This window comes from Nothobranchius furzeri, chromosome 18 (assembly GCF_043380555.1).
Source record: "Nothobranchius furzeri strain GRZ-AD chromosome 18, NfurGRZ-RIMD1, whole genome shotgun sequence".
Taxonomy (NCBI): domain Eukaryota; kingdom Metazoa; phylum Chordata; class Actinopteri; order Cyprinodontiformes; family Nothobranchiidae; genus Nothobranchius; species Nothobranchius furzeri.
The window spans coordinates 15,255,735-15,283,531 of record NC_091758.1 but is presented as its reverse complement, the minus strand read 5'-3'; the positions used below and the strand labels follow the sequence as shown (position 1 = coordinate 15,283,531).

General features: G+C 43.4%; 1 protein-coding gene across 1 annotated transcript; it reads right to left on the bottom strand.

The window, feature by feature from the left end:
* Nucleotides 1-293: 293 nt before the first annotated feature.
* On the bottom strand, nucleotides 294-27,434 carry ube2z (ubiquitin-conjugating enzyme E2Z). Its single transcript, XM_015942584.3, has 7 exons — nucleotides 26,773-27,434; nucleotides 20,573-20,645; nucleotides 12,891-13,078; nucleotides 12,698-12,809; nucleotides 8,990-9,102; nucleotides 8,820-8,910; nucleotides 294-709 (listed from the first exon to the last, which is right to left on the bottom strand). The coding sequence occupies exons 1-7, from the start codon at nucleotides 27,204-27,206 to the stop codon at nucleotides 527-529; spliced, it is 1,194 nt and encodes a 397-aa protein (XP_015798070.1). The 5' UTR covers nucleotides 27,207-27,434; the 3' UTR covers nucleotides 294-526.
* Nucleotides 27,435-27,797: the final 363 nt, after the last annotated feature.

The window sequence follows — 27,797 nt, the reverse complement described above, 5'->3', positions numbered from 1 at the left end:
GGGCATGGACATTCATTTACCCCACAGAGAAGATGAAGCACGTCCTTTACAACAGACAGGTTTCTTCTCAGGACCATAACTGATTTTCTAAGTCCTTTCCCTTTACCTCTCCTCTCCAACATCTTTATGTCTCCCCAGTGAAATTAGAAAATGCCAGTTCAGTCTAGTGGGTCAAAGCAGAATTCTGCACTCAACTGTGACTAGCCTACTTTCTATTCAAAGATTTGAGACGAGACATAAAGAAGACAGGAAGGCTGGGTCATCGTCGGGGCGATCATTTAGAAGATCTGCGTAACATATCAGCAACATCGGGTTTAGCTTGGAGAGATCAAAGAACTTGATTGGAACTACCAACAATGAATTAGTAGGTGATAGGTTTCAGTGACAGATCTTTCCCCTCTGAGAGACACCTGGACTTATTTGGACTCACAGCCATGAATACGGCATGTTGCCGTTTTCTGTGATGTTCTGCTTTAGCAATAAAAAGTCAAATCAAACAACAATCAGAGTTCTCTGATCCCGTGAGTCAGGGCTGAGAGCCGCCTTGGCTATCGGGGTCTGTTCCCGAGGAGCTGCTGTCCGAGTCCGACTCGTTGTTGTTGCGGTCATCCTCTGCTAGGCTTTTCTCCCGTATCCTGTGGTGGGTGGCACGAAGGCGAACCAGCAGGCTCTGGTAGTCAAAGCGACCACGCTTCTCCCCAAACGGATCCTGAAACAGGCAACGGGATGAAAGAAGCATGGGTGAAAATCACAGCATATGCTCTGTTTACTCAAACCTGCAACATCAATAAAACCCCTGGAATGAACTTAAATATGCCACCCAGCTCCTGGTGCAATCTACTGTCATCTCCCACCTCGATTACTGCAATGCCCTTCTAACTGGTCTTCCAGCCTGTACTGTGAGACCTCTTCAAATGGTCCAGAACTCAGCGGCGCGTCTGGTCTTCAATCAGCCAAAAAGAGCACACGTCACCCCTCTGTTCATTGAGCTCCACTGGCTACCGCTAGCAGCACGCATCAAATTCAAATTGCTAACACTAGCATACAAAGTCCGAGATGGTACGGCTCCCATCTACCTGAATCCTCTTGCAAAGGCTTACGTCTCGGCCCGGCCGCTCCGGTCATCACAGGACCGTCGGCTAGCAGTGCCTACACCACGCTCAGGACAATCCAGACTCTTCACATGCATCGTTCCACAAATGTGGAATGACCTACCAAGCACTACCAGAACAGGGGCTTCCTTTTCAATTTTCAAGAAACTCCTGAAGACCCTGCTCTTCAGAGAGCATCTTCTAAACTAGCACCCTCCCTGCACCCGTCCCCCCTCTCTACTGTCCACTCCTTGTTCCCTCCTCTCCATGACTGATGTCAAGTTGTAAGGTTATGAAGTTCATTATTTTCAGCTACACACAGCTGCCCCTGTACACAGTAACACCCGTGTAGAAAACGCCAAGGTCGGGTGTTCCTCAGACTGTTTACATTCCAGGAGAAGAGTCCGAAGGAGAAGAACGCTTTCAATAATCAAAGTACTTAATTTGTGATTAAAGCTATTCGAAACAGATGTTGATGAACAATAATCAAGTGAATGATCTGTGAAATAAATATGTCATGATTTATGTTTAATGAAAACAGGACTACTGCACAGACAGACTGACCCTCATCTCCATAGAAACGCATGACACATTGCTCCAACCAATCAGAGCCTTCGGCTGCTGCAAGAGAATCTGGTGTTGACTTAAAGTGTCCAATCCCGTTTACTGAAACTTAAAACAATTCAGAGATATAAAACAAGGCTACGCATTTTTAAGCAGTTCCATTTTGACTTCAGTTCTAGTCACCGTCATCCTAAAGAGAAGCACAGCCTGGCCAGATGTGTTTTCTTCTTTAAACTAAGAACTGTGAAGTTGGAGATTTACGTCGTTTAACAACCAGACGACATCCTTTCAAAATAAGAGCACCCGCTGACGCTGCTGATTGGTACCGGGGTCGACCCTTCAGACGGGCTTTGACGTGCTGCGACCGCTGCTTCGACAGCTCCAGTACACATCCGAGGTCCTAGGACCTGGCATTTCCTGATCTACCTGGGAGGCCCCCACTGGGTACGTACACGGCAAAATAGCAGCTCATGTCATCACTTTATAAGCCTCGTGATATCTAGTCATAACAAAGACGACCAGATTCAATGACGTCAGCCTAAGGAGTCTGAACCAACCACACACACACACGCACCAACACAACATCCAAATCCATTTTCATCCATCACAGAGTTAGTCCTGGTAGATTGTTTAGAATTTATAATTACGAAATTAAAGATTCTCAAACGATCCCAACTCTCTCTCTTTTCTTGTCTCAAAGTCAATACAGAATGTTTAAATGAACTCCCTGATGATAAAAACAGCATATTCTTCTGATTATAATAAAGTGATCTACTTACAGTGTATTAAAATACAACTCTAGATAGTTACATCACTTCAATTCCGTTACACAATGTTGACACACACACACACACACACACACACACACACACACACACACACACACACACACACACACACACACACACACACACACACACACACACACACACACACACACACACACACTTCCCCATGGTAAAAAACACGATTGACTGAGATCAGATGAGCCAGACCAGCTAAGAAAAGGATAAGGAAACACCATCAGGGGAGCCATCCGCCCTGGCAGCAGCAGCAGATCCACAGCAGCAGCCGAGGCACTGACACAGGGTGCCCAGGGCAGGGAGGGCAGAGACCCCCACCTCCACCTAGGCACACCTGGAAAGCACCCAGGCCACCACAGCCGACCACCGCCGCCGGGGCAGAGGGCTCCCACAGAGGAAGCACTGGAAAAAGGTTAAATTAAGGTTAAAATATAAAATCAAAATAGCTAAAATGAGAATTGTAATTTAAAAAGTTATATAGATATTAAAATAATGTTGATCATAAATCATGGTAAAAAACTTTAAAAAGCACGTATAAAGAAAGAATACATTAAATAAAAAATAAATATACTTGGATAAATAAATAAATAACCTAAGTAATTAAATAATTTAAAAAGTGAGAGTAGTCAGTTAAAAGCTAAGCTAAAAAGATGAGTCTTGAGCCTGTTTCTGAAAACATGAACGTTCTCAGCAGCCCTGAGATCCCCTGGCAGCTTGTTCCAGAGGCGAGGACCGTAGTACTGGAAAGACGCCTTGCCGTGAATATGAGTCCTGACTTTAGGGATGACAAGGAGACGGCTGTCAGAGGAGCGCAGAGACCGCGGGGGTTCATACGGTAAAAGCTGAAAGAGAAGAAGGCCCAAGACCATTAAGCCACTTAAAAACCATTAAAAGTATTTTAAAATCGATCCTGAAACATACGGGGAGCCAATGCAGTGAATCTAATGGGCCATTCCCATCTGTACCGGGTCGGCCCGGGCCGGGTAGCCCCAGTCGGCCCCAGCCTGGCCCGGTTGATTCCACACATCCTTGTCTTAAGCCCATGTGGGCTGATTCTACCCACCAATCAGAGGCTTGCTCTAATGGAAGGTGTGAATTTGCTGTCAGCAGTGGGTGTGTTGGCCCTGGTCGGCCTGAAGCAGACCCCCTCGAGAAGAGGGCTGAGAATGAGCCTTGGTTGGCCCGGAAAAATACCAGGCCACCCAGATATGTAAACAACCTACGCTACCCGGCCCGGGTCGACCCGGTACAGCAGTGAATGGCCCATAAAACTGGAGTGATGTGCTCCCGCCTCCTGGTCTTCGTTAGGACACGTGCTGCTGAGTTTTGTAGAAGCTGTAGACCTGAAATCCTCTTTTTAGGAAGACCAGAAAGCAGGGCATTGCAGTAGTCTATTCTACTGGTGATAAAAGCATGCATCAGCGTCTCCGTATTGGCCCGAGAGAGAACGGGGCGGACTCTGGAGATGTTCTTTAGATGATAAGAACCTATTTTGGTGATTTTTTTAATATGATTGATTAAAGTCAGCTCAGAGTCAAAGATGACACCCAGGTTCTTCACTTGTGAAGATGGATTAAGAGACAGCGATTGTAATTTTGGTAAAAGCTTCTCTCTCTGGGCCTCAGGACCGATAACTAAAACTTCAGTTTTGTCCTGGTTGAGCTGGAGAAAGTTTCCTGCCATCCAGGATTTGATGTCTAAAATGCAATTAAAAAGTGTGTCCATTGGCCGTGCCATCTTTGATGAGATTGAAGCTGCAATCGTTAAGGTTTTTAGCAAGCCACTCCTAAAGGTGTCTGTTCTCATCGGTCCCTGTGCAGTCTCTGATGATCTGAGCTTCAGCTCCATCAGAGAGACGCTCATGGAGTGCTGCGGTGCTCCAGTTTGCTGTCTCACCTGATTTTGTTTAAAAAGCAAAACTTACTGCCTGCCTTTACTTTCATTTCAATATATTTACCGGCCGGAGCCCGGCATCGTCTCCCCACGTGATCGTGACACCTCCCTGTGCCATGGCGCAATAGCAGTCTATAAGACAGACCATTACTGCAATATTACTACCAAGCAAGGCGGAATGAATGGCGCAAAATTCGCGCAACGCCATGCTGGCACGGCACGTTTAAGACACACACCGTTGCGGTAATATTACGCCGATTTGCCGGCAGGCTGTGTAAAAAAGGCTAAAGTGACGCTGCAGATATGTTTTTCCTGCACGTGCTGCAAACAGGACAGCCGTCTAATCGACTGTCCCTCGAAATTAAAAAATCCTTTACATGCCCATATTTCCAACTTTGTTTTCTTTGAGGGCTGATAGATGTCCTGAGCGCTGCCATCTCCTCCTTCGACTATAATTTCAACTTCAAGAAAGTTTTGGTTGTGAACTACGAAGTGCGCATGTGTGGCAACATTGGTTGGTAAGGGCCACTGTAATGAGCCTTGGATCATGTGTGTGAAGCGTCTTTACTCTCATGAAACACGCAGACTGTTGTTGCTGTGTCACTTTGTTACTCACTAGACAAGTGAAATCTTCATCAGAGGGTGAAATTTACTCCTCAGAATCGGACTCCGCCATTACCAGACAAAGAGCGTCGTCAATAATGAACAGACCTGTCTGTATTGTGAGTTTCTCCTCTAATATATGATGATATTCAACCTCTGTGCATTCCACTCTCCACCTCAGTAGGGAGCGGCCTGATGGGGGCAGTTTTCAAACTTCGGACTTCGTCTCCTGGGGTGTGTTGCAAAGAAACCCCCCTCCAGGACAACAAAGGGCTGTTCTGTGGTATCCTGTCATGTATCCGGTCCAGGTTAGTGCATTTACTATTGTGTTTTTAACACGGACACATTTGTCACTCATTCTCCTCCACCTCTTCATGTGCTCACCACCCATGTTTCCCATCATTCCCGTCCACTAATAAAACGCTTGTTGACTATCTTTATACATTTCCAGTCACGGGGGAATAAAACGTTCATATTTTTTTGAGTTTTTCCGCAATGTATTCTTCAAGCTGCTCTGTGTCTGCCGCTAGATATCATCGGCTCTCTATTGGGCCATTCCCATCTGTACCGGGTCGGCCCGGGCCGGGTAGCCCCAGTCGGCCCCAGCCTGGCCCGGTTGATTCCACACATCCTTGCCTTAAGCCCATGTGGGCTGATTCTACCCACCAATCAGAGGCTTGCTCTAATGGAAGGTGTGAATTTGCTGTCAGCAGTGGGTGTGTTGGCCCTGGTCGGCCTGAAGCAGACCCCCTCGAGAAGAGGGCTGAGAATGAGCCTTGGTTGGCCCGGAAAAATACCAGGCTACCCAGATATGTAAACAACCTACGCTACCCAGCCCAGGCCGACCCGGTACAGATGGGAATGGCCCATAAAACTGGAGTGATGTGCTCCCGCCTCCTGGTCTTCGTTAGGACACGTGCTGCTGAGTTTTGTAGAAGCTGTAGACCTGAAATCCTCTTTTTAGGAAGACCAGAAAGCAGGGCATTGCAGTAGTCTATTCTACTGGTGATAAAAGCATGCATCAGCGTCTCCGTATTGGCCCGAGAGAGAACGGGGCGGACTCTGGAGATGTTCTTTAGATGATAAGAACCTATTTTGGTGATTTTTTTAATATGATTGATTAAAGTCAGCTCAGAGTCAAAGATGACACCCAGGTTCTTCACTTGTGAAGATGGATTAAGAGACAGCGATTGTAATTTTGGTAAAAGCTTCTCTCTCTGGGCCTCAGGACCGATAACTAAAACTTCAGTTTTGTCCTGGTTGAGCTGGAGAAAGTTTCCTGCCATCCAGGATTTGATGTCTAAAATGCAATTAAAAAGTGTGTCCATTGGCCGTGCCATCTTTGATGAGATTGAAGCTGCAATCGTTAAGGTTTTTAGCAAGCCACTCCTAAAGGTGTCTGTTCTCATCGGTCCCTGTGCAGTCTCTGATGATCTGAGCTTCAGCTCCATCAGAGAGACGCTCATGGAGTGCTGCGGTGCTCCAGTTTGCTGTCTCACCTGATTTTGTTTAAAAAGCAAAACTTACTGCCTGCCTTTACTTTCATTTCAATATATTTACCGGCCGGAGCCCGGCATCGTCTCCCCACGTGATCGTGACACCTCCCTGTGCCATGGCGCAATAGCAGTCTATAAGACAGACCATTACTGCAATATTACTACCAAGCAAGGCGGAATGAATGGCGCAAAATTCGCGCAACGCCATGCTGGCACGGCACGTTTAAGACACACACCGTTGCGGTAATATTACGCCGATTTGCCGGCAGGCTGTGTAAAAAAGGCTAAAGTGACGCTGCAGATATGTTTTTCCTGCACGTGCTGCAAACAGGACAGCCGTCTAATCGACTGTCCCTCGAAATTAAAAAATCCTTTACATGCCCATATTTCCAACTTTGTTTTCTTTGAGGGCTGATAGATGTCCTGAGCGCTGCCATCTCCTCCTTCGACTATAATTTCAACTTCAAGAAAGTTTTGGTTGTGAACTACGAAGTGCGCATGTGTGGCAACATTGGTTGGTAAGGGCCACTGTAATGAGCCTTGGATCATGTGTGTGAAGCGTCTTTACTCTCATGAAACACGCAGACTGTTGTTGCTGTGTCACTTTGTTACTCACTAGACAAGTGAAATCTTCATCAGAGGGTGAAATTTACTCCTCAGAATCGGACTCCGCCATTACCAGACAAAGAGCGTCGTCAATAATGAACAGACCTGTCTGTATTGTGAGTTTCTCCTCTAATATATGATGATATTCAACCTCTGTGCATTCCACTCTCCACCTCAGTAGGGAGCGGCCTGATGGGGGCAGTTTTCAAACTTCGGACTTCGTCTCCTGGGGTGTGTTGCAAAGAAACCCCCCTCCAGGACAACAAAGGGCTGTTCTGTGGTATCCTGTCATGTATCCGGTCCAGGTTAGTGCATTTACTATTGTGTTTTTAACACGGACACATTTGTCACTCATTCTCCTCCACCTCTTCATGTGCTCACCACCCATGTTTCCCATCATTCCCGTCCACTAATAAAACGCTTGTTGACTATCTTTATACATTTCCAGTCACGGGGGAATAAAACGTTCATATTTTTTTGAGTTTTTCCGCAATGTATTCTTCAAGCTGCTCTGTGTCTGCCGCTAGATATCATCGGCTCTCTATTGGGCCATTCCCATCTGTACCGGGTCGGCCCGGGCCGGGTAGCCCCAGTCGGCCCCAGCCTGGCCCGGTTGATTCCACACATCCTTGCCTTAAGCCCATGTGGGCTGATTCTACCCACCAATCAGAGGCTTGCTCTAATGGAAGGTGTGAATTTGCTGTCAGCAGTGGGTGTGTTGGCCCTGGTCGGCCTGAAGCAGACCCCCTCGAGAAGAGGGCTGAGAATGAGCCTTGGTTGGCCCGGAAAAATACCAGGCTACCCAGATATGTAAACAACCTACGCTACCCAGCCCAGGCCGACCCGGTACAGATGGGAATGGCCCATATGTTTTTGAGGATGCAATGGCGGCGATATAGACAACAGCGGCGTCCTGACCAATCACAAGCTTGAGTTCTCCGTCTGGGTGGATGGATGTTTAGAAAAGAGAGTTTGACTCCGTCCGTCTTTGAGAGGGCTCTCCAGCATGCTCGCAAGGACGGAAAATGGCGTTGCATGTCTGTCCCGACGCACATGGAGAAGTAAGCTACGAAACGTGTGTGGTGACGTCATTTGCACTGACTGGAATTCATAAGGGGAATTGTTTGCAATGATTCCTTGGAATTTAAACAATGGGACCCAGGTTTCGATTCCCGGCCCTAATTATTATTGAAAGTACACGAGTGTGGTCAAGTGAAAATTTTATTTTGAGTTTTAATTCATATTGTGCTTTGTAGTTATGCCAGTGCTACATTCAATTCAATTCAAGTTTATTTATAAAGCGCCAAATCACGACAAGAGTCGTCTCAAGGCACTTCACAGAATAAACATTTCAATACAGGCCAGGTAATTAAGCCAATCAGTAAAAAGTTTCCTATATAAGGAACCCAGCAGGTTGCATCGAGTCACGGACTAGTGTCAGTGTCTTTACAGCAATCCTCATACTAAGCAAACATTTAGCGACAGTGGAGAGGAAAACTCCCTTTTAACAGGAAATAAATATTTTCTGGTTTTATAATTGATTTATTGCAATCCTTGATTTTAGTGAGGTTAGTACACATCAAAGTCTTAAATGCTATGGTTCTAATTATTGACAATTATTTCTTTTGGTGTTTCGGTTTTCGGCCTTGGTTTCCTTATTTTCAGTTTCAGCCAAGAATTTTCATTTCGGTGCATTCCTAGTATTTAGTAGTCAGAAGTACTACAACTAGAAAAGATTATTTGAATAATTAAACATTAGTTACCTGCATGTTCTGACCCTGCAGATGGAGCCTCTCTTTGCAGACCCCCTCGTAGAAATCATAATACTCCAGGAAGGATTTCTCCATCACACTCCTGACAGAAATGAAGTCAATACTCCATTAAGATAACATGGAGAGAAACAGACTAAATGAACCATGCTAGTTTATCTCACCCAAGAGCATCAGGACACGGAACTTTACCCTCCAGCATGTCACACACGGCCACCCTCATGGTTTCATGTCGGATGCATTCGTTGTAGTTCTTACTGTCCCCTGGGTGACGCTCCTGAGCATCATACAGATCAGTTAGGAGCACAGTGTTTGGTGTATGTGTGTGTGTGTGTGTGGTCTAAGCTTTAAAGGTGCAGTGTGTAGTAGTAAGAATGACATCCGGTGGTTGCATTTGGGTACTCCAGGCCATTTGTACAGACAAAAGGTAACACTCTCACCTTGTTTCATATGGTGCCCATGTGGTGACATTAAGGAAAAAAATATGAACTCGTGGCCACGAGATACATAAAGTATGTCCTGGCCACACATTAATAACTCGTGGCGACGAGTTAACAACTCGTTACCACGCATTAAGTATCTCGTGGCCACGAGTAATTTTTTTCCCCTCAGAGTCACCAGACGGGCACCGTAGTTTCATGACTTTTGAGGCTGTTGCCAGTTACGGATCAGAACCAGAAGATTCTAGATTACAAAGACAAGCCATCCACAGTATCCATAAGTGGATAGCAGTGCTGAAACTAATCATCAAATGATTTGAATACTTCCAATTCATTAAATTCCTTGATTAATTTTTTATTGATTCGAAACTTCGTTAAATGTGCGCACCACAGTCTGAACACTTCTTACTACGTGGTAATCTAAGTGCAGTGGAAGAAAATGGAGAAACCAGTAAAAACAGAAGCCATTGTAAAAGGCAGAGATGGTCCCAAGTTTGGGATCAAGAGTTAAAACTACGGGAAAATAGGCTAATGCTAAGCTAGCTCATGATCAAGAGGGGTTCAGAAAAAATGTGATGGTTGTGAATAACTGAACTCTACAAGCTAAAGAAATTCCCCACCATCCCGTTTATGTGTGGATGCTGCAGCAGTACGGATCAGAACCTCTGCAGCTGCTACCTGGAGTCAGGTTGTTGCTACTGAGAGTCAGCGACTTGAGTCTGCTCCACACGCCACCGCAGAACTATGGCAAGCCGTTCTGGCATTTAATTCATAAACACTTCTATATTTGAATACAATTTTAACTGGTTTATAATGCCAACCCGTACATGATAAAATATATTTGCAACAATTACTTTTTTACTAGTAGAAATTAAATGTTAGTAGCATTTCTAGTAGCTTATGGCGCTTACACATTAGCATCAGCACGGTCAAGGTACACACACACACACACACACACACACACACACACACACACACACACACACACACACGCACGCACGCACGCACGCACGCACGCACGCACGCACACACACACAGCGCTCTCCGAGTCAAGTTGCCTCAGAATTGCAAAGGCACATCTGACCCATATGTGAAACCAAATCCCGGTCCAGTATGGGACTGAACCAACGCTAATGTGTAAGCACCATTACATGGTAATAAAATTATTCAATTCTACTGATCATGTGAATTTATGTAAATATGTTTATACAAGGATGAGTGATATTAAACCAATAATTTTAATTAAATATAAGTCAACTTTTGTTCCAAAAATTATTTATTACATTTAAATATCCGTTGGGAACAAGGGAACTAGACAACACCAATTTAATACATGTTGTTGATGCTTTTATAATTTTGTTAATTTATTTTCAGATTTTTAGCAACAGACCACAGTCTCACTTCACTTGAAAAGTCATCAAATAGAAAATTCGATTAATCGATAGAGAATTCAACAGAACATTCGAATACTAAAATATTCAATAGCTGCAGTCCTAGTAGATAGATACGTTGTCATATCTGGTGCTAGTAGGGCTGGACAATTTAGAGAAAAAGCATATTCATTAAAAAAAAGAATCACACTGATCGATAAAAAATGTCTAAAAATAAAAAATACATTTTATGTAGAAAACATTTTAAATGCAGTCCTGGCAATTTAATGTCAGCCTTTAACTACTTTCAATAAAGAACAAAAACTGACTTCAATTAAATATTAGAGGTGCTGAAAAAAAAATCGATTCAAGTCTGAATTGGGATTCTTATTTATAAAGATTCAGAATCAATTCACAAAGGTTCAGAATTGATTCGAAGAACTCAAATATTTGGCATGTTACAGGTTTGAGATGCACTTTCTTGATCTTTGTTAGGAGAGTCAGTACTCCGTTTACTTTAGTGGTCCCATAAATTGAGATGATTTATGTTTGAATCTGCTGATAAGAGGGCACTTGAATGTAATTTTTTCCATACTCAGAAATTTGAGATATTCTCATATTTATTTTCTAAGTTGATAAATGAGTACTCAGGATTACTCATGTAACTATTACTTTCAAACCTACTGTTAGGCAACTACAGATTTGTTATATTTTACAAGGTAAGCAAAAATAAATGTAGCCTTTTGGTCAAAAGCTTGCTTCTGTTTACAGTTTTAGAATCACTAGTTTACATTGTAAATTTGCATTTTTGGAGCATGGCCAGTTTAAAGTAAAAAAAAAAAGTCCCATAGCTTTAACTAACTTGTACAACAAAGTAGTTCATCCTGGAGCTGACACTCTTTGTTAATACTGATTGTGAATCGATTTAAATTGAGAATCAAGAATCGATTCTGAATCGAATCGGCACCCTGAGAATCGGAATTGAATCAAATCGTGAGTGGCTCTAAGATTCACATCCCTATTCAATATAATTAAACATTTTCATGTTTTTAATACTGAACAATTTCAGGAAAAGACTGAATTACGTTCCCTTTTCTAGCATAAATTGAGATTTCAGTACAAATCATGATTTTTCTTCTAATCAAGGTTCAGCTGCGTCACATCGTTCACAATATATTACAAACATGAATAGAAATTATTTCATCACATCCTGTTTTTATCGTTTCCTCACTTTTTTGTAGTGCTGTTTATTTTTTTCCTCCTCTTTTACAGATGTGTCCCCATCAATAATTACGGCTCTCTTAGTGTTAAAGTAATAACTGCTTGTGGCATTCCGCGCACGCGCCACATCCACTCCCATCAAAAGGCAATCAGAGGAACTCGGTCTCTCTCTCTCTATAGGTAGTTTTCAAAGAGCACTGCTCAGAGTAACTTGGACCGATGCAGCTCAGCCTGACCACAGTTTCCAAGGACACGGTTCAGTACTTTCCCTCTACTTTTCCCCCATTTTTAGTCCCTGGCAAGGCTGAGTGGAGCCAGCATCACGACTGGGGCACTGATTGGCTAGGCGGCAGAGTCACTGGTTGCTCCAGAGTTTTCTGCCTTCTGTTAAACTGGCTGCAGCAATTTCCTAGATCAGAGTCTGACAAAAAGAAATAAAACTGTGCAGAATGTCCAGCAACACCACCATTTTTCTGCACACACACTTTAAATACTGAAGAACAGAACTAGCATTGCTTTACAAAAAAAAAAAAACTCATCTGTTCGGACTGGGTTCGGTTTATCCTCTTCTTCCTCACCACCTTCACTTCATGCTTCTGTTTTTACCAGTTCCGTCTTTCCTGGGATCCTGCAATTCCTTTTTTTTATTCATTTTCTTTTCTTCCTTCTTTTTTATTTTATTTAAAATTTTCCATTTTCCACATATTTTATTATGATTTTTTTTTTTAGATATATTATTTCGTTTTAGTTTTTTGTACTTATGTTGAAGTGCTGTTAGTTAAAAAACACTTAAAGCTGCACTCCTGTACCTGCTCCAACATGTCCAGCCAATGTGTCTTACCTGTTCGAAGCCTGGCTCGTTGTGGTAGGGGTTCTCGGTCATCAGAGACTGAATGGATATGAGGACAGAGGAGATACTCTGGGCTGGACTCCATGCAGGGCCTGTCCACGTTCTACAAACATACAAACCAGTACTCAGGAACAGACTGCACAGCAGGAATGAGAGCAAGAATACAAAAACACTAAAGACTCACCCCAGGATGCTGAGGCAGACCTTCCCATTGCGGTAGAAATTGGGGTTGAAGCGGACAGTGTTGTGTCCGGTGGTGATAAGCTTCACCCTGGGTGGGTGGATGGGGTAGTCAGGGGGACAGCGGAAAAGGAAGAGAAAGAAGCCACCCTCATATGGTGTGTCAAATGGTCCAGTGATCAGGGCATGGATCTGAAGGGGGAGACGTGTAAAAAGGTCAAGACTTTGACCTCAAGCTAATAAAGACTCCTAAATCGGACATGTCCACACAACACAAAACTTAGCACAGAATACATTTTAACCAGATACTTTTAATCAGAAGTCACAGATACACTGGTTCTTAACACAAACCCCTTGGTGCTACAGATGTGGAAAAAACGGGTGAGTTTGTGCGCAGCTGAGATTAGATCTGAGCCATTCAAGAAAATGACAAACCGGTTCCATAAAACCCAAGAACTGAGAGGTTGGACATCAGATACAGCCATTGGCCTGAAACATTATGCCCAATGATCGGCCATCTTTTATATGATGGGAAAGAAAAACAAGAAGAAACAGAGCAAGAAGTCTAAAACGTTTGGGACCATTGTCACGTCCAGAAAAGGTCATTTTTCACCTACATATTGACCTACATGCCACCGGTCATCTACAGACATAGTTCCATCCTCTAAAGTGGATTTTACATTCTATCTTCCAACAAGCCACAAGATTCGGCAGTACGTGTTGACATTTCAGAGGCATCAGCCTATGTTCCCAAACAAAGCCTTCTTTTGATTCGACTGCAGGATTGCACACTCTCATGAGAGATGATGAAGTTAAATAATCATTAAATAATGATATGGTTGAATGAACAAATGTTATATGAATGATAATATTAATTTTTGAATAATCGGTGTCTAATTCAATGAAGTTGAAATGAATTTTAATATTACAATGAAACATTTTGATGTTATGATCAGTAATGTTTGGTTTAACAAATGAATCATTATCTCCCCTCAGACACAATGTTCATAAGATATAAGTTAAAGTTAACGTCACTGCACATAAAGATACTTTATCCACAGAACTAGAACATTCTTGTATCTGGAAACGGTGTGTGTTCTGAGGTTTGTTTGTTAACACCTCTTAACCTCTTTTGTCCTGATTGGCCATGTAATCATAATATGGGAATATTAAAACAGAATCACTTGCGGGGTGATCCAGTTGGTTTTTGAGCAGAACTCCGGGCTGGCCACCGGAGGAATCTCTCTAACCACCGCATCTCTCGACAAGCTGTCAAAACCTGCTACACCTGGCACAGAAACTTGCTCCTTCAGAACAAAGTTGACAAAGCCAAGACTCCTTCAGAGTCCATCCGTCTTAGATGCAACCAACCTGTTTGTTGTGACCTAGGAACAACTCGAGACCGGTCTAGTGGTATTGCGGTTAATCTTGCGGACTTCGGTACCTGGGGGTCCATACTGATTCCCAACATTCCAGATCTACCACGGGGGTTCCTATCTGGGTACGTAGGCACGACAAGATTGTGTCTGATGCCGTTTTGGTAAGAACCAACTTTGTTAGTTTAATGCAAACCAAATTCTTTTCACACCCAGAACTCAGTTTCTTCTAGATACAAGGTTCTGATAAACACACCATTCAATCATCATACATCACATGCCATCCACTTAGATTCATCCATCAAATTAGTCTTGTTTATAGTTGTCACATTTTAATTTATTTAGAAAATAAATTTCTTACTTTTTATAAACCTGACTTTGTCTGAATTAATACGAAGTGTGTTTGGGTTAGGGTTATAGGCCATTCTCATCTGTACCGGGTCGGCCCGGGCCGGGTAGCGTAGGTTGTTTACATATCTGGGTGGCCTGGTATTTTTCTGGGCCAACCAAGGCTCATTCTCAGCCCTCTTCTGGAGGGGGTCTGCTTCAGGCCGACCAGGGCCAACACACCCACTGCTGACAGCAAATTCACACCTTCCATTAGAGCAAGCCTCTGATTGGTGGGTAGAATCAGCCCACATGGGCTTAAGGCAAGGATGTGTGGAATCAACCGGGCCAGGCTGGGGCCGACTGGGGCTACCCGGCCCGGGCCGACCCGGTACAGATGGGAATGGCCCATTAGTGTTAGTGATTGTGGTCCCTGATCCGCCAGCACCCACCCTCTGATCTAAGGCTCATAAACCCTTTGCAGGTATGCTGGATTCATTAGCTGATTAAAGTGAGTCAAGAATATTGAACCTTTTCAAAATATTCTCATTGTCCGAGATGTTGAATGTGGGGTTTTCATAAGCTGTAAGCTATAATCATCACAATTATAACAAATAAAGGCTGAAAATCTGGATTTGCATGGAATGAGTCTGTCTCGTAGATTCGTTTTACCTTTTAGGTTGGATTACTGACATTAATTAATTTTTGCACCAGATTTTCGTTTTCAAAGTTTCACCTGTTCACTAGTTTGTTACAGTTTTTCTCAATTGTTTACACACATTTTCTGGTACTTGAGACACAATTACCACAACATGTAACCAATTCACCAACCCCCTTAACCAATTCTGCTAAACTACAAGCACAATTCCACTACATCCCTCACCCATGGTTAGGGTTGGGCATCGAGAATCCAGTGGAACCGGGACCAGCCTTCAGTTTTTCCTGGAATTGTTTAAAGTTTTTTTTATTTCGATTCCTAGTTTTGATTCCTAGTATGCTGACCAGAAGAGAATCCGCGGCCGATCTCAGTGAAAAATAAATGTGATCTGCAAATTCTGATAAACGCTTTTCAGAGCTGATCACACCAACTGTCTGTCGCCCCTGCTCTGCTCCCCGCAGAGAGCCATGTACGGTACCAAGTTTTAACATTTTAAATCTGATAGGTTGTTACTGACAGCAGCTACATTTAAGTTTGTTTCTTTTATGACTGAATTGCTGCTGCAGCATGTAGGTGTAGGTTCTCAGTCATCCTGGACAGAATCATCCTGATGGTTGTAATTAAAAACAGCTGGACTTTTTCTGATTATGTTGGAGACATTTAAACTCTCATCCCAGAGGCTTCTTACATACTTTGGTTGTGGTCAGGATGAAAGAGAAGAAGAAGAAAATATAATTTTTATGGCGCCTCTCAAGATAAAAATCACAAGGCGCTTCACAAAAACAAAAAATGTAAAAATATAAAAAAGAATTTTGAAAATAATAGACAATTGTGATTAAAAAATGTTAAGAAAGAGAGAGAGTGAATAGGAAAGAGGGAAATCAGTGGATCCTGAGGAAGGTGGAATGGGTGGGGAGAGCAGAACAAAGAGAGAGTGGTGAAGAAGGTCATACAAAAGCCAGCTTGAACAGGTGAGTCTTCAGCTGCTTTTTGAAGGAGACCACTGAGTCCACTGATCTCAGGCTCAGGGGGAGAGAGTTCCAGAGTCTGGGGGCAACAGCAGCAAATAATCTGTCACCTTTGACCTTTAGCCTGGTGCTGCACAACCAGTAGGCTTTAATCACTGGACCTCAGGGACCTGCTGGGGGTGTAGGGACTAAGAAGATCACCAATGTATGATGGTGCTTGTCCATGTAAGGCCCTATAGACCAGAGCCAGGATCTTGAAATGAACCCTGAAGTTGACTGGCAGCCAGTGAAGCTGGAGGAGAAGCGGGGTGATGTGGGTGTGTTTGGAGGACTTGGTCAGAAGCCGAGCACAGGCATTCTGAACCACCTGTAGACGGTTCAGGGAGGTTCTGCTCAGACACGTGAAAAGAGAGTTACAGTAGTCTAAGCGTGAGGAGATGAAGGTGTGGAGAACTGTCTCAAGTTCAGAGCGAGACAGAATGGGACTCAGCTTAGCAATGTTCCTGAGATGGAAGAAGGAAGAGCGAACAAGAGAACTGACATGAGAATCCAGGGTGAGAGCTGGGTCAAAGGTCACGCCAAGATTCCTGACAGAAGGTTTGGTGTGGGAAGCAAGCTGACCAAGAGAGTCTCTGACTTTGGGAACCAGCTTGTCTGGGGCACAGATGAGGATCTCAGTCTTATCTTCATTCAGCTGAAGAAAGCTCCCAGCCATCCAGGTTTTGATAGAGTCTAAGCAGGTGTGTAACAGCTGCAGCTTTGACATCTCATGGGGCTTAAAGGAGATGTACAGTTGGATGTCATCTGCATAAAGATGGTAGGATATTCCTTTGAAGGAGCTCAGGATGTGCTGAAGAGGAAGCAGATAGAGAAGGAAGAGCAGAGGCCCCAGCACAGAACCTTGTGGGACACCATGGGTAAGGGAGGTGGTGGAGGACCTAAATTTGGAGACGGCCACAGAAAAGAAGCGCTCAGAAAGATGAGAGGAGAACCACTCCAGAGCAGTTCCTAATAGGCCTAGCAAGTCTCTCAGCCTCTCCAGTAGCAGGTGATGGCCAACAGTGTCAAAGGCTGCAGTCAGGTCCAGCAGGACCAGAACGGAACAGTCCCCTGCATCACTTTAAGTCAGAAGATCATTAGAGACCCTAAGAAGAGCTGTCTGACTGGAAGCTATCATAGATGTTATATTCATCAAGAGCAGCTGTGAGTTGTTTAGCCACAACCTTTTCCAAGATCTTGGAGATGAACGGAAGTTTAGAGATGAGTCTGAAGCTGCTATGAAGAGAGGGGTCAAGACTTGGTTTTCTAAGAAGCGGGTGGATTACAGCATTCTTAAAGTAAGCAGGGACCTGACCAGAAACCAGAAAAGCATTAATTATAGAGAGCACGCTGGGACCGATGGACTGAAAAGCACTTTTAAACAAAGATGAGGGTAAGATGTCGAGGGGGCATGCAGAGGTCTTCATAGAGTTAACTATGAAACCGGAGCAAAGCTATCTAGGATGATGGGCCTGGTTGGAGTCGGGAGAGGCGGCGATAAGGCTGAACGAGAGATGCTAGATCTATCCTTATTGACTTTGTCCACAAAGAAAGACAGAAAGTTCTCAAAGTCTGTAACAGAGTGGATGGAGGCTGTAGGAGAGGCAGGAGAGACGATGCTACTGATGGTGTTAAACAGCACCTTGGGGTTCCCTTTGCTCTGGGACACCAGGTTGGAGAAATAGGAAACCCTCACGTCTCTGACTGCAGAGTTAAAGGATGTCAGAAGATCTTTTAGGTGCAGCAGATGGACGTGGAGATGGGTTTTCTTCCACAAATGCTCAATTTTTCTGCATTGGCGCTTCAGGCTGCGAAGGCTGTCATCAAACCAGGGAGTAGGGTTCACTGCAGGAACTGATCTGGTTCTGACAGGACAGATGATGTCCAGAATGGAGAGGCAGTGCTCGTTAAAATGAGAAGTTAAGGAATCTGGGTCGTTATCAGAAGAACAGGGTGGATCAAAAGCAGCAGAAAAATTGCTAGCTGTGCTTTCATTAAGAAAACAAGAACTAACCATACGGCGAGCAGGAGGTGGGGACGCAGAAACTGACAAGTTAAAGAAAAGGCAATGGTGATCTGAAATATAAACGTCCTCAGGACAAACACTGTCAGCATTTAGACTCAGGGTAAAAACAAGGTCTAGAGTGTGCCCCCTGGTGTGTGTGGGGTCAGAAACATGCTGGGTAAAGCTGAAGGAGTCCATAAGGCTGGAGAAATTCATGGCAAAGTGATTGGAGGGATCATCAACGTGGATGTTAAAGTCACCAACAATCACCAGTCTGGACAGCTTCACAGTGGAGGATAGAAAGTCACTAAACTCCTGAAGGAAGAACCATATGGACCAGGTGGACGATAGACCACAGCACAGTAGAACGGGTCCTTACGCCCGACTTTAATCAGCTGCAGTTCAAAGGAAGCAAAGTGACCAGAGGTTGTAGAGCTACATGGAAGATGGTCTCTGAAAACAACAGCTAGGCCTCCACCACGACCAGAACGCCGAGGCTGGCTAAGAATAACCACTCGGGCAGAGTTCAGTCAGACCAGAATAATCAGATGTTTGCTGCCAAACTTCAGTCAGAAACAGAAAATCCAGGTTTTTAGAGAGAATTAAATCATTGAGCAGGAAAGACTTCTTGTTAACAGAGGGGTATTTAATAGAGCCATGCTGAGTGAGGTGGAGGAATCAGAAACTACAGAAACATCTGGAGTTAGTGGATGTAAATTAGCAGGGTTAGATCCACGGTGTTTATCAAAACCACTTATGGAGGGAACAGGAGGAGAAACCACTGAGGAATGAGGTTAAACAGACCTTAAAAAACTTGGACGGAGAAATCACGCCACAACGCGGCCTGGCAGGAATGAGGAAGTGGCGCTCAGGTCGCCAAACAACGGACAAGAAGCTAGAAGATCACGCCGATGTTTACTAGATAAACCACGCTTTAAGAGAATTCTTATTGTCACCTGAATTCCTGCTCGTTTACCTCTTTTCCTCCGTTTTCCTGGGACCGGATAAACATTGCTGGAGGTGCCCTGGTTGGAATTGTCATTTGGCTCCTGGCCAGTGCGCCACTCAGATAAACAAACTGGGAGGTACGTCCTCGGTGCATCTTGGGTGATCGTGAACGAACGGAAGGACAAAAGAGTCTGGCGATCATAGGAGATGGTAGCAGGGACACTACTGAAGAGGATCGCAGACAGGAGCAAGGTGGAAAAGAGGAGGTTAGTGGAGAAAAGTTAGAAAAAGTGGCCGGTGACCGCGGCTAAGCCAAGCACAGGCGCCATCTTGTTACCGACAGCTACTGACCGACAAACACTGATTGTGCTGCAAGTCTTTTTCTTTCTTTCTCAAAAACATGTTCTTGTCTAAATAAAAGGAGATGTTATTGTTCATAGAAATAAAACTCATGTTGAAGTTAAGGTTATTTCATCAAGGAGGACCTGTTGTTAGCTGGCTCATTTAAAACATGTAATGTCTTTAAAGAACTGGAACCAGGAATAGATAGTAGGGTTTCCCCCAGCGCTTTATAAGCCTGGCGGCCCGCCAGGCTAAGCGTCATGCCCCAACCCCCTCCCCGACCCTAACGTGTCCGCTGACACGAACGGCATAACAAAACTAGAGCCCTCCATCAGCTGATACTGGTGAGAAACAGCAGTGGAATGTGTGCAACCCCCCACCCCCGCTTTCACGGAGGAGCGCTGCGGGTCAGCCTGCTTCTTACACCAAACCCTCTGTCAGGAAGCTCGGCGTGACCTTTGACCCAGCTCTCGCCCTGGATTCTCATGTCAGTTCTCTTGTTCGCTCTTCCTTCTTCCATCTCAGGAACATTTCTAAGCTGAGTCGCATTCTGTCCCGCTTTGAACTTGAGACCGTTATCCACACCTTCAACTCCTCACGCTTAGATCTTCTCAGTCCCTGCACTCCCCAGCAGGTCCCTGAGGTCCAGTGACCAAAGTAGCGCACCAGGCTAAAGACCAAAGGTGACAGATCATCTGCTGCTGTGGCCCCCAGACTCTGAGATTCTCTCCCCCTGAGCCTGAGATCAGTGGACCACTTGTGCACTGGAGTGCAGCAATTGATATAAGTAAACCTCTCTGCTGCTGTTCTGCGCCGCTTACGCTTCCAGTGTGCAGTAAGTGTAAGATTCACTGGTTGATGTGAAATACTTTACTTGAAATATTAATAAATAACAAACAACTACCAGACAATGTTACAATGTGGTCTCACAATGCCGACACTACAGTTTACATAGAAGAAATCTTATTGGATTTAGTCAACAGAAAACATGACTAGTTGGGTCTCAACGTTTTATTGCCTTACCTTGGTCATGTCTTGAGGATCAGGAACAACAAACATCCCAGGTGGAGGTTCCTTGTAGATTGACATTATGTCCCTATGCAGAAAGCAGAAAAATAAGGTGAGTTACTTGGAAAAACATTTAAATAAATGTTATATGTAGGGCTGTCACGATTAGTCGACTCAACGGCGTAACAGCACCGACAAACAAAATAGGTTGTAGATGCATCATTTTTTATAAGCATTTTTTTTATCTCGCCTTCTGAAGCGCTAGCTTCCTGCCTCTCTGCTGCTGAGCCACCACTTTGCACCGCGACGCATGCGCAGTAGTAGCCATCCAGATCAGCCTTCATTACCGGAGAAATAAAACATGGCAAGTCTGCAACTTAGCTTAAAAGTTTGGGAGCATTATTTAAAGACAAAAGAAAGGCCTGTAGAGTGTAGGGTTGTCACGGTAACCGGTGTAGCGATAAACCCCGGTAAAAAAGTTGACAATAATAATAATAATAACAACTGTCTTGTTTTTCAAAAAATATATTATCTCTGTGGATTACCATGGCTGCGGTGTAGGCGCGGTGACCCTTACCAGCCACCGTATCATCTGCTGAAGTTGCCGGCGGCACATGCGCACTTTGTTGTTTACAATAGGGTTGTCACAATACTAAAATTTCAAACTCGATTCGATACTTGAAAAAATACTCGATACTCGATTTCGATACTGTTTGCAAAAACACCCATTTATCGAACAAGTTTATTCAAAAAATAACATTCCTCAATTTATATTACAAAAATTAAATGTTAAGAATTAAGTGTATTAAGTGCTTAAACCTTTCAAGTATCAGCATTTTTTAAAACGTGCATACAAAAACTGGCGAAAGTTAACACTTTAAATCATGAATTGTCTCACTATATATACACTATTTGCAGAGTGATTTTTTGCTGCTTAAACTCTGTTTAAGGTGCATTTTTGTCATAAGATGTAATGCCATATGTTTTGTTCTGTACTTTTGAACAACTCTGTTGGTCAATAAAGGGAGAAAACGAATTTCTCCACAGTAGGACAAAGGTACATCTACCGGTAATCTTAATAAAAACAGACTGGCGCACGGCAGTGACGTCATTAAAAGCGCCGGTTAGATTAGCCGCAGCTAGTCTGTTTACGCCTAGAAATCCCAGACCAGACCCGCTCCAAACGAACAGGGGAATCATGTTAATGATTCCTAACAAAACCTATCGACATGAAGATGTTTTGGTGCAGATAATGTCTTATTTCGAGGCTGCACCATGGGTGCCCGTCCGCACCCGTTATATGGATATATACGCAGACGGCGATTCGCCGATGGATCTAAATACCCCGGGGAATCCAAGTAGCACCTAAGTTGTCAGCGTGAGTAAACAAACGTACTGCATGCTAGAAATTACGTCCGGGTTGCAATAAACGGGAGTTTCCTTTAAGCACATAAGCGTGAATATACAACTACGTGTCGGACATGGTATGCTAATTAAGTTGGGCTGTGAAGCGCCTCCCAAATTCGCTGTTTATGTTTTTGTTTATTTATTTGGCAGACAAAACTTGGACTGGAGACAACTCGCGTGGGAAATTGCAATGTAGCCATGCGGCGTCTTCTTCTGTTTGTCTGGGAGGCGGAGGCTCCTTTACGGCATCTGGCTGTCGTGCGTGTCGGTGTACTTGAAGAAGGCTGTGTATAATAGTCCATAATATCGATACCACAGGGATGGAATATCTCATTTAGATACCACTTTTAGTATCGATTTATATCTGGGTATCGATTTTTTTGACAACACTAGTTTACAACCAAAACTTTCTTGAACTTAAAGCTGAAATAATGGCCAAAGGAGGAGACGGCAGCGCTCAGGACATTTATTATCCCTCAAAAAAGACAAAGTGGGAAGTACGGGCATTTTTTGGATATTTGAAGAATGCCGAGGGACAGTTGACAGAAGACGGCTATCCTGTTTGCAGCACGTGCAGAAAAAGTGTCTGTGAAAGGCAGCAACGCTTCAAATCTCATGACACATCTGCGTGACCATCACCCACAACTCTACAGTCAACGCAAGACAAGTTAACGTTAGCGTTTTAGCTAAAATGTGTGATCTGAGGATTTGGGTTGAGGGAGAAAGCAACGAGTCGCTATATAAAGCAGCCGCAGCGCCGCTACCTGCATATAAACCGTGTCGCGGACACCCCCATGTTGAAATGACGCTGTGCATTACGGGGCTCCCAGGGGCAGATAAGAGTTGGTCTCTCTCCGAGAATAATTATGAATTTAACAACGATTACTGCCTGATGACATTTTCCCACATCTGCAAAGCTCACTGGAAGGACACAAACCGAGGACAATATTTTCCTGATGTAGGGTTTATTACTCAAGTAAGGGTAAAAAAGTATCTGATTAGAAGGCTACTTGAGTACTGAGTATCATTTGATCTAATATTTTTAAAATGATGACATCAAACAGACAAAAAAGAAGAAGTTATGGGCAAATATTGGTATTTTAAAGACTAAAGGGGAAATATGTAAACAAATAAACAACATAATTACAAAAGAACACATTTTAGGCAAAGTTTTGACACAAACTGAGGACAATATTTCCTGATATACAGGGTTTATTTAGTCGTCTGAAAATGTAACACTTTTTAAAAAATAACGCGATAATACCGAAAACCGGGATAATTTTGGTCACAATAACCGTGAGGTTAAATTTTCACACCGTGACAACCCTAGTAGAGTGCTAACTCAGCAAAGGGAAACTCCTTTCACAGAAGCACATCGGCGATGGACGAGCACCTTAAGAGAAAGCACGTCATGGTGGAGAACAAAGAGTCGCCTCGGCAAGTTTACTTCTTGTTAGCTGCTAACATCAACAGAGAGCTACTTGTATTCATAGGTGTAGCAACATCAGTAGTGGTGGTGATTTAATTACCTTCAGAACAAGTTTTTATGTCATGTATGTTTGATCTAATTACAAACACTAATAATTTATTTCATCCCACTACGTTACAGTGTTAATAAAAGTGCTCCTCTTCAGTGGACGAGTTTGTTGCGTGCACATCTCAGCAAGCTAACGTCCTGACCAAGGCCATTGTGGGCATGGTGGTCACAAGACTCCTGTTCATGGTTGGTGATCCAGGTTTCACAAAGATGATCGAGCAGTTCAACCGACCACTACCTACCAGGCCGATACCATTTCACCACCATGATATGAAACAACCTTTAAAGAATGTGTGCATGCGTGTGTGTGTGTGTGTGTATGTGTGTGTGTGTGTGTGTGTGTGTGTGTGTGTGTGTGTGTGTGTGTGTGTGTGTGTGTTTGTGTGCACGGGCATGCTTGCATCTTTGACTCAGTTTTGCTGTGGAAACATGAAATAAACATAATATAATGTGTTTTATGATAAAATAAAAAGGTTACTGACTGAGCAATTAAAAACAAATATATTTTAAAGCATAAAACATTTTCTTTGTCTTAAATCTTAACCAACTTGATATGATTGAACAGAATTATTAATCTGGTAAATAAACTAACTAATATCTTATCTTCATGCTAAAGCAGACCCTCAGAGCTGTCGATGGTCCCTGACTGCTGACGTGTGGACCAGCCGTGCTACAGAGGCATACCTTGGTGTGTCCTGCCTTTTCCTGAATTAAGATTGGAAGATGAAGAGCTTCAACCTGGCCACCATGCCTCTTGTGAACACAAGTCATGTTTGGTTTTAGGTGCCTACCACCATGTGACTGCAGCATTTGCATTAACAGGTTACAAAGTTAAAGTTGCTTGATAAGCTATCATCTTGTCTTTATTATTAGATGGCACATAGCTGATCACACTTCAGACTAGAAGCCAGACGTGTAGACTCGAGTCCTATGACTTGGACTCAAGTCAGACTTGAGTCATTATTTTAATGACTTCTGACTTGACTTGATAAAATCTATTAAGACTCACAACGACTCAGACTTGAGTGCCAATGACTTGCGACTTGAATCGACTTGCATTTGTTCACTTGATGACTTGAGCATATTTGACATTTTAGCACAAAAGTGGCACAACATGGACAAAAATCCTAAATCATTCTCCGTTCTGGGTTTGATGTTGTACCTCTAAATGCAGCAGCACTTTGTTTATAATTCAGTTGCACGTTCTGCTTGTTTGAGCAAATAAATGAAGCTTTAAGAAGTTTTATTTCTAGAATGTATTTATTATGATTGTCATTAAATTGAAGTTGGACAGATGACGTGATTATGACTTGAAACTTCAAAGTTAAGGACTTGGACTTGACTTGGACTTCCACATCATTGACTTTGGACTCTACTTCGACTTGGACTTGACTGAAAAGACTTGTGACTTACTTGTGACTTGCAAAGCAGTGACTTGGTCACACCTCTCCTGGAAGCTAAAGATGAGTATATTAGAGCATCCTGGTGCAATAAGCTAAACTTTTATGAACGACCCGATTAGTCGACTAATCGCCAGTTTTGTTGGCGATTAGTCGACTAATCGTCAACAAAACTGGCGATTAGTCGGTTATTAAAATAGTTGTTTGTGGCAATCCTAAAGATGTCGCAGCAAGAAGAGACGGAGAAAAATGAAAATACCAAAAATAAAACGGCCAGGGCTGCACATAAAATATATTTTCTACAATTTTTTAAATATTTTTTAATAATTATCTATATTGATGAATATAAAAACATTTTTAACGAACTGCGCTGCTCTGGGCGGCTGCATGTTGGAGTAGCTCTGTTGACTGTATGTAAATTTTGCCTTTTCTTGGGCATTTTTTCTTCTAGTTTCTCAAGAAAATCTGTATTTGTTTTGACATTTTACTTTTCCGTTTCTGGTGCTGTGAAGCTTGGAGGATTTTTACTGCTATTTTTTAGGTTTTCTCAATTTTTGAGCATTTTTTATGATGCGTAACCATGGCAACAAGCTGGTTTACAATCAGGAACAACTGATTAACATTGGAAAGGCTGAAATAATACCTCAACTGAAGCCACAAATCCCAAATGAGCTAAAACGCAAGAAGCGTGGGTGCAGAGCGGGAGCTAAACAGAGACGGAGAAAGAGGAAATTCAAACAGTCTCTTCCATCGATCATAATGGGCAATGTGAGATCACTGCCCAACAAGATGGAGGAACTCCAAGCCCTTTCAAGGACTCAGCCAGAGTTTCGGCAGTTTCGGAACCGCTGGAGGAGATAATGCAAAGAAGGATTCTCCAGAGAATCAAGAAAATGATGGACAACCCTGAGCTTTCTCTTCACAAGACTGTCCGACAATGAAAGAGTGTCTTCAGTCAGAGGCTTCTTCAGTTTGGCTGCAACACTGACCGCTACTGGAGATCCTTCCTGCCAACAGCCATTGTAATATACAACAACTCTTTGATGACTTGATTATTATTATTATTCTGAGCTACTACAGCAATCAATTTCCCTCTGGGATTAATAAAGTAGTTTTGAATTTGAATTTGAATATTTTTCTATATCGTCCAGCCCTACACTAGCGTTTTTTTATTATTGCAGAAGGCATTCTGCTTTCATTTCTGTTGTGATCCAATGACAGGTGTGTCGGTGCTACGCGTTTCCTTACCTTTTACAATTTTATTTATAGTCATATTGTAACCTATGCAATCTTTTAGCACAGGGGAGATCCATGATCCCATCAGCAACACATTTTAGTCACTAATAAACCAGGTTTCCTTGTGAGTGACGTCAGAATCAGGTTCTATTTCCTGGTTTTACTTCTTTGGTTAAACACTTTCGGTTTTCCCCAGCATGAAATGACTTTTGGGTCCTTAAACACAGTCACCAAAATGATTTCTTTATTTTGGCAAAGGCAAACTCTACAGAAAATATTCTTATTAAGCTAATAATCGTTTTGCAGACCTCAGTGACGGTTAGTAGGAAAGCCTTGGAGCTGAATTAAAGGCAAGGTAGCTTATAGCACATTTCAAACAAAGGGCAATTCAATATGCTTTACAATTAGCATGAAATGTCACAACAACAACAAACATGAGAACCCAAATAAATTTATAATTTAGAGCTAAAAGGAAAAGACAGAATTAAGGTTGAGTAATCAGAGATTAGACAGCGGAGACGATGCAGCACAAGAAACAATTCATTCAAAGGCTAATGAGTATCTTATATAGAAAAAACACACATGATAGAAAGGATCCAGAAATAATTTAAGGCTTGATTAAAAACAGAATTTACCTCTTTATCCTCAAGATGCACTGCTGGGAAGCCTTTTCGTTGTCCCAGTCTGTGCTGAGGGTCGGATCCCAGGAAGTGGCGTGGATCTGGGACAAGAGGCCCCCTCCTGCCACCCCTAGCCCCACGGTGGGCAGAGAGGAGGACGCGTGCACAATCGGAGACACTGCCATAAAAGGTGGTGATGACCCCGTAATAAAGGTGTTTCCAAAGCCGACAGCAGACGCGACAGGAGCCAAAGCAGTTAGGCCACTCTGTGCGGTGGTGGCGGGTGGAGGAGAGGCCGAGTTGGCGCTGGCGTTTACACCGCTTGCTGCTGAGTGTCCCTCGGGAAGAGAGTTGGCCAAAGTCGGCAGAGGAAAGGTTCCACTGCCTTGTTCGGTGACGCCTAAACCAAAGGCACCACTGCCACACTCCTCTCCAAAGCTATCCGCCATGGCTCACGAGCTAGCAAGCTAGTGTAAATCCGCTGCTGCCTACCTTGCAACGCTAGGTGTTAGCCTCATTGGTAATAGAGTCTGAAGTGACCTCCGAGTGTTTCATTTCTCATTGTGATCAGAGAACACGCAGGCAGGTAGGAGGCATGGCAGGGCTTCCCGCGGATGATGGCTACGTATTATTTGCTAAACTGTATTTATTCCTCCCGGGCCTCCAGAGAGTTCCGTGTTTAGCAGAGCCGCAGCACCCACCTGGTTACAGACATGAACACCAAAGGTGTTGTTAACTCGTTGGTTATCTGAGGAAACAGGATGTTAAATGGCTATCAACTCAATACATAAGCGCCGTTCGAGCAACATACCACAACTTCAAGGGTTTTTTCCTCATGTCAAGTTTGTTGTTACGGTAACGACGTAACATCCGGTCAGGACTTCAAAGTAAACGTCCAATTTAAGCGCTTTACTTCATGTTAGACCTACAGGTGAACCTCGAAAAACGAGAATCTGGAGCAAAAATGCATCAGTGTCAGTAATACAACCTAAAAGGTGAAACGATGACACAGATTCGTTCCACGCAAATCCAGATGTTTC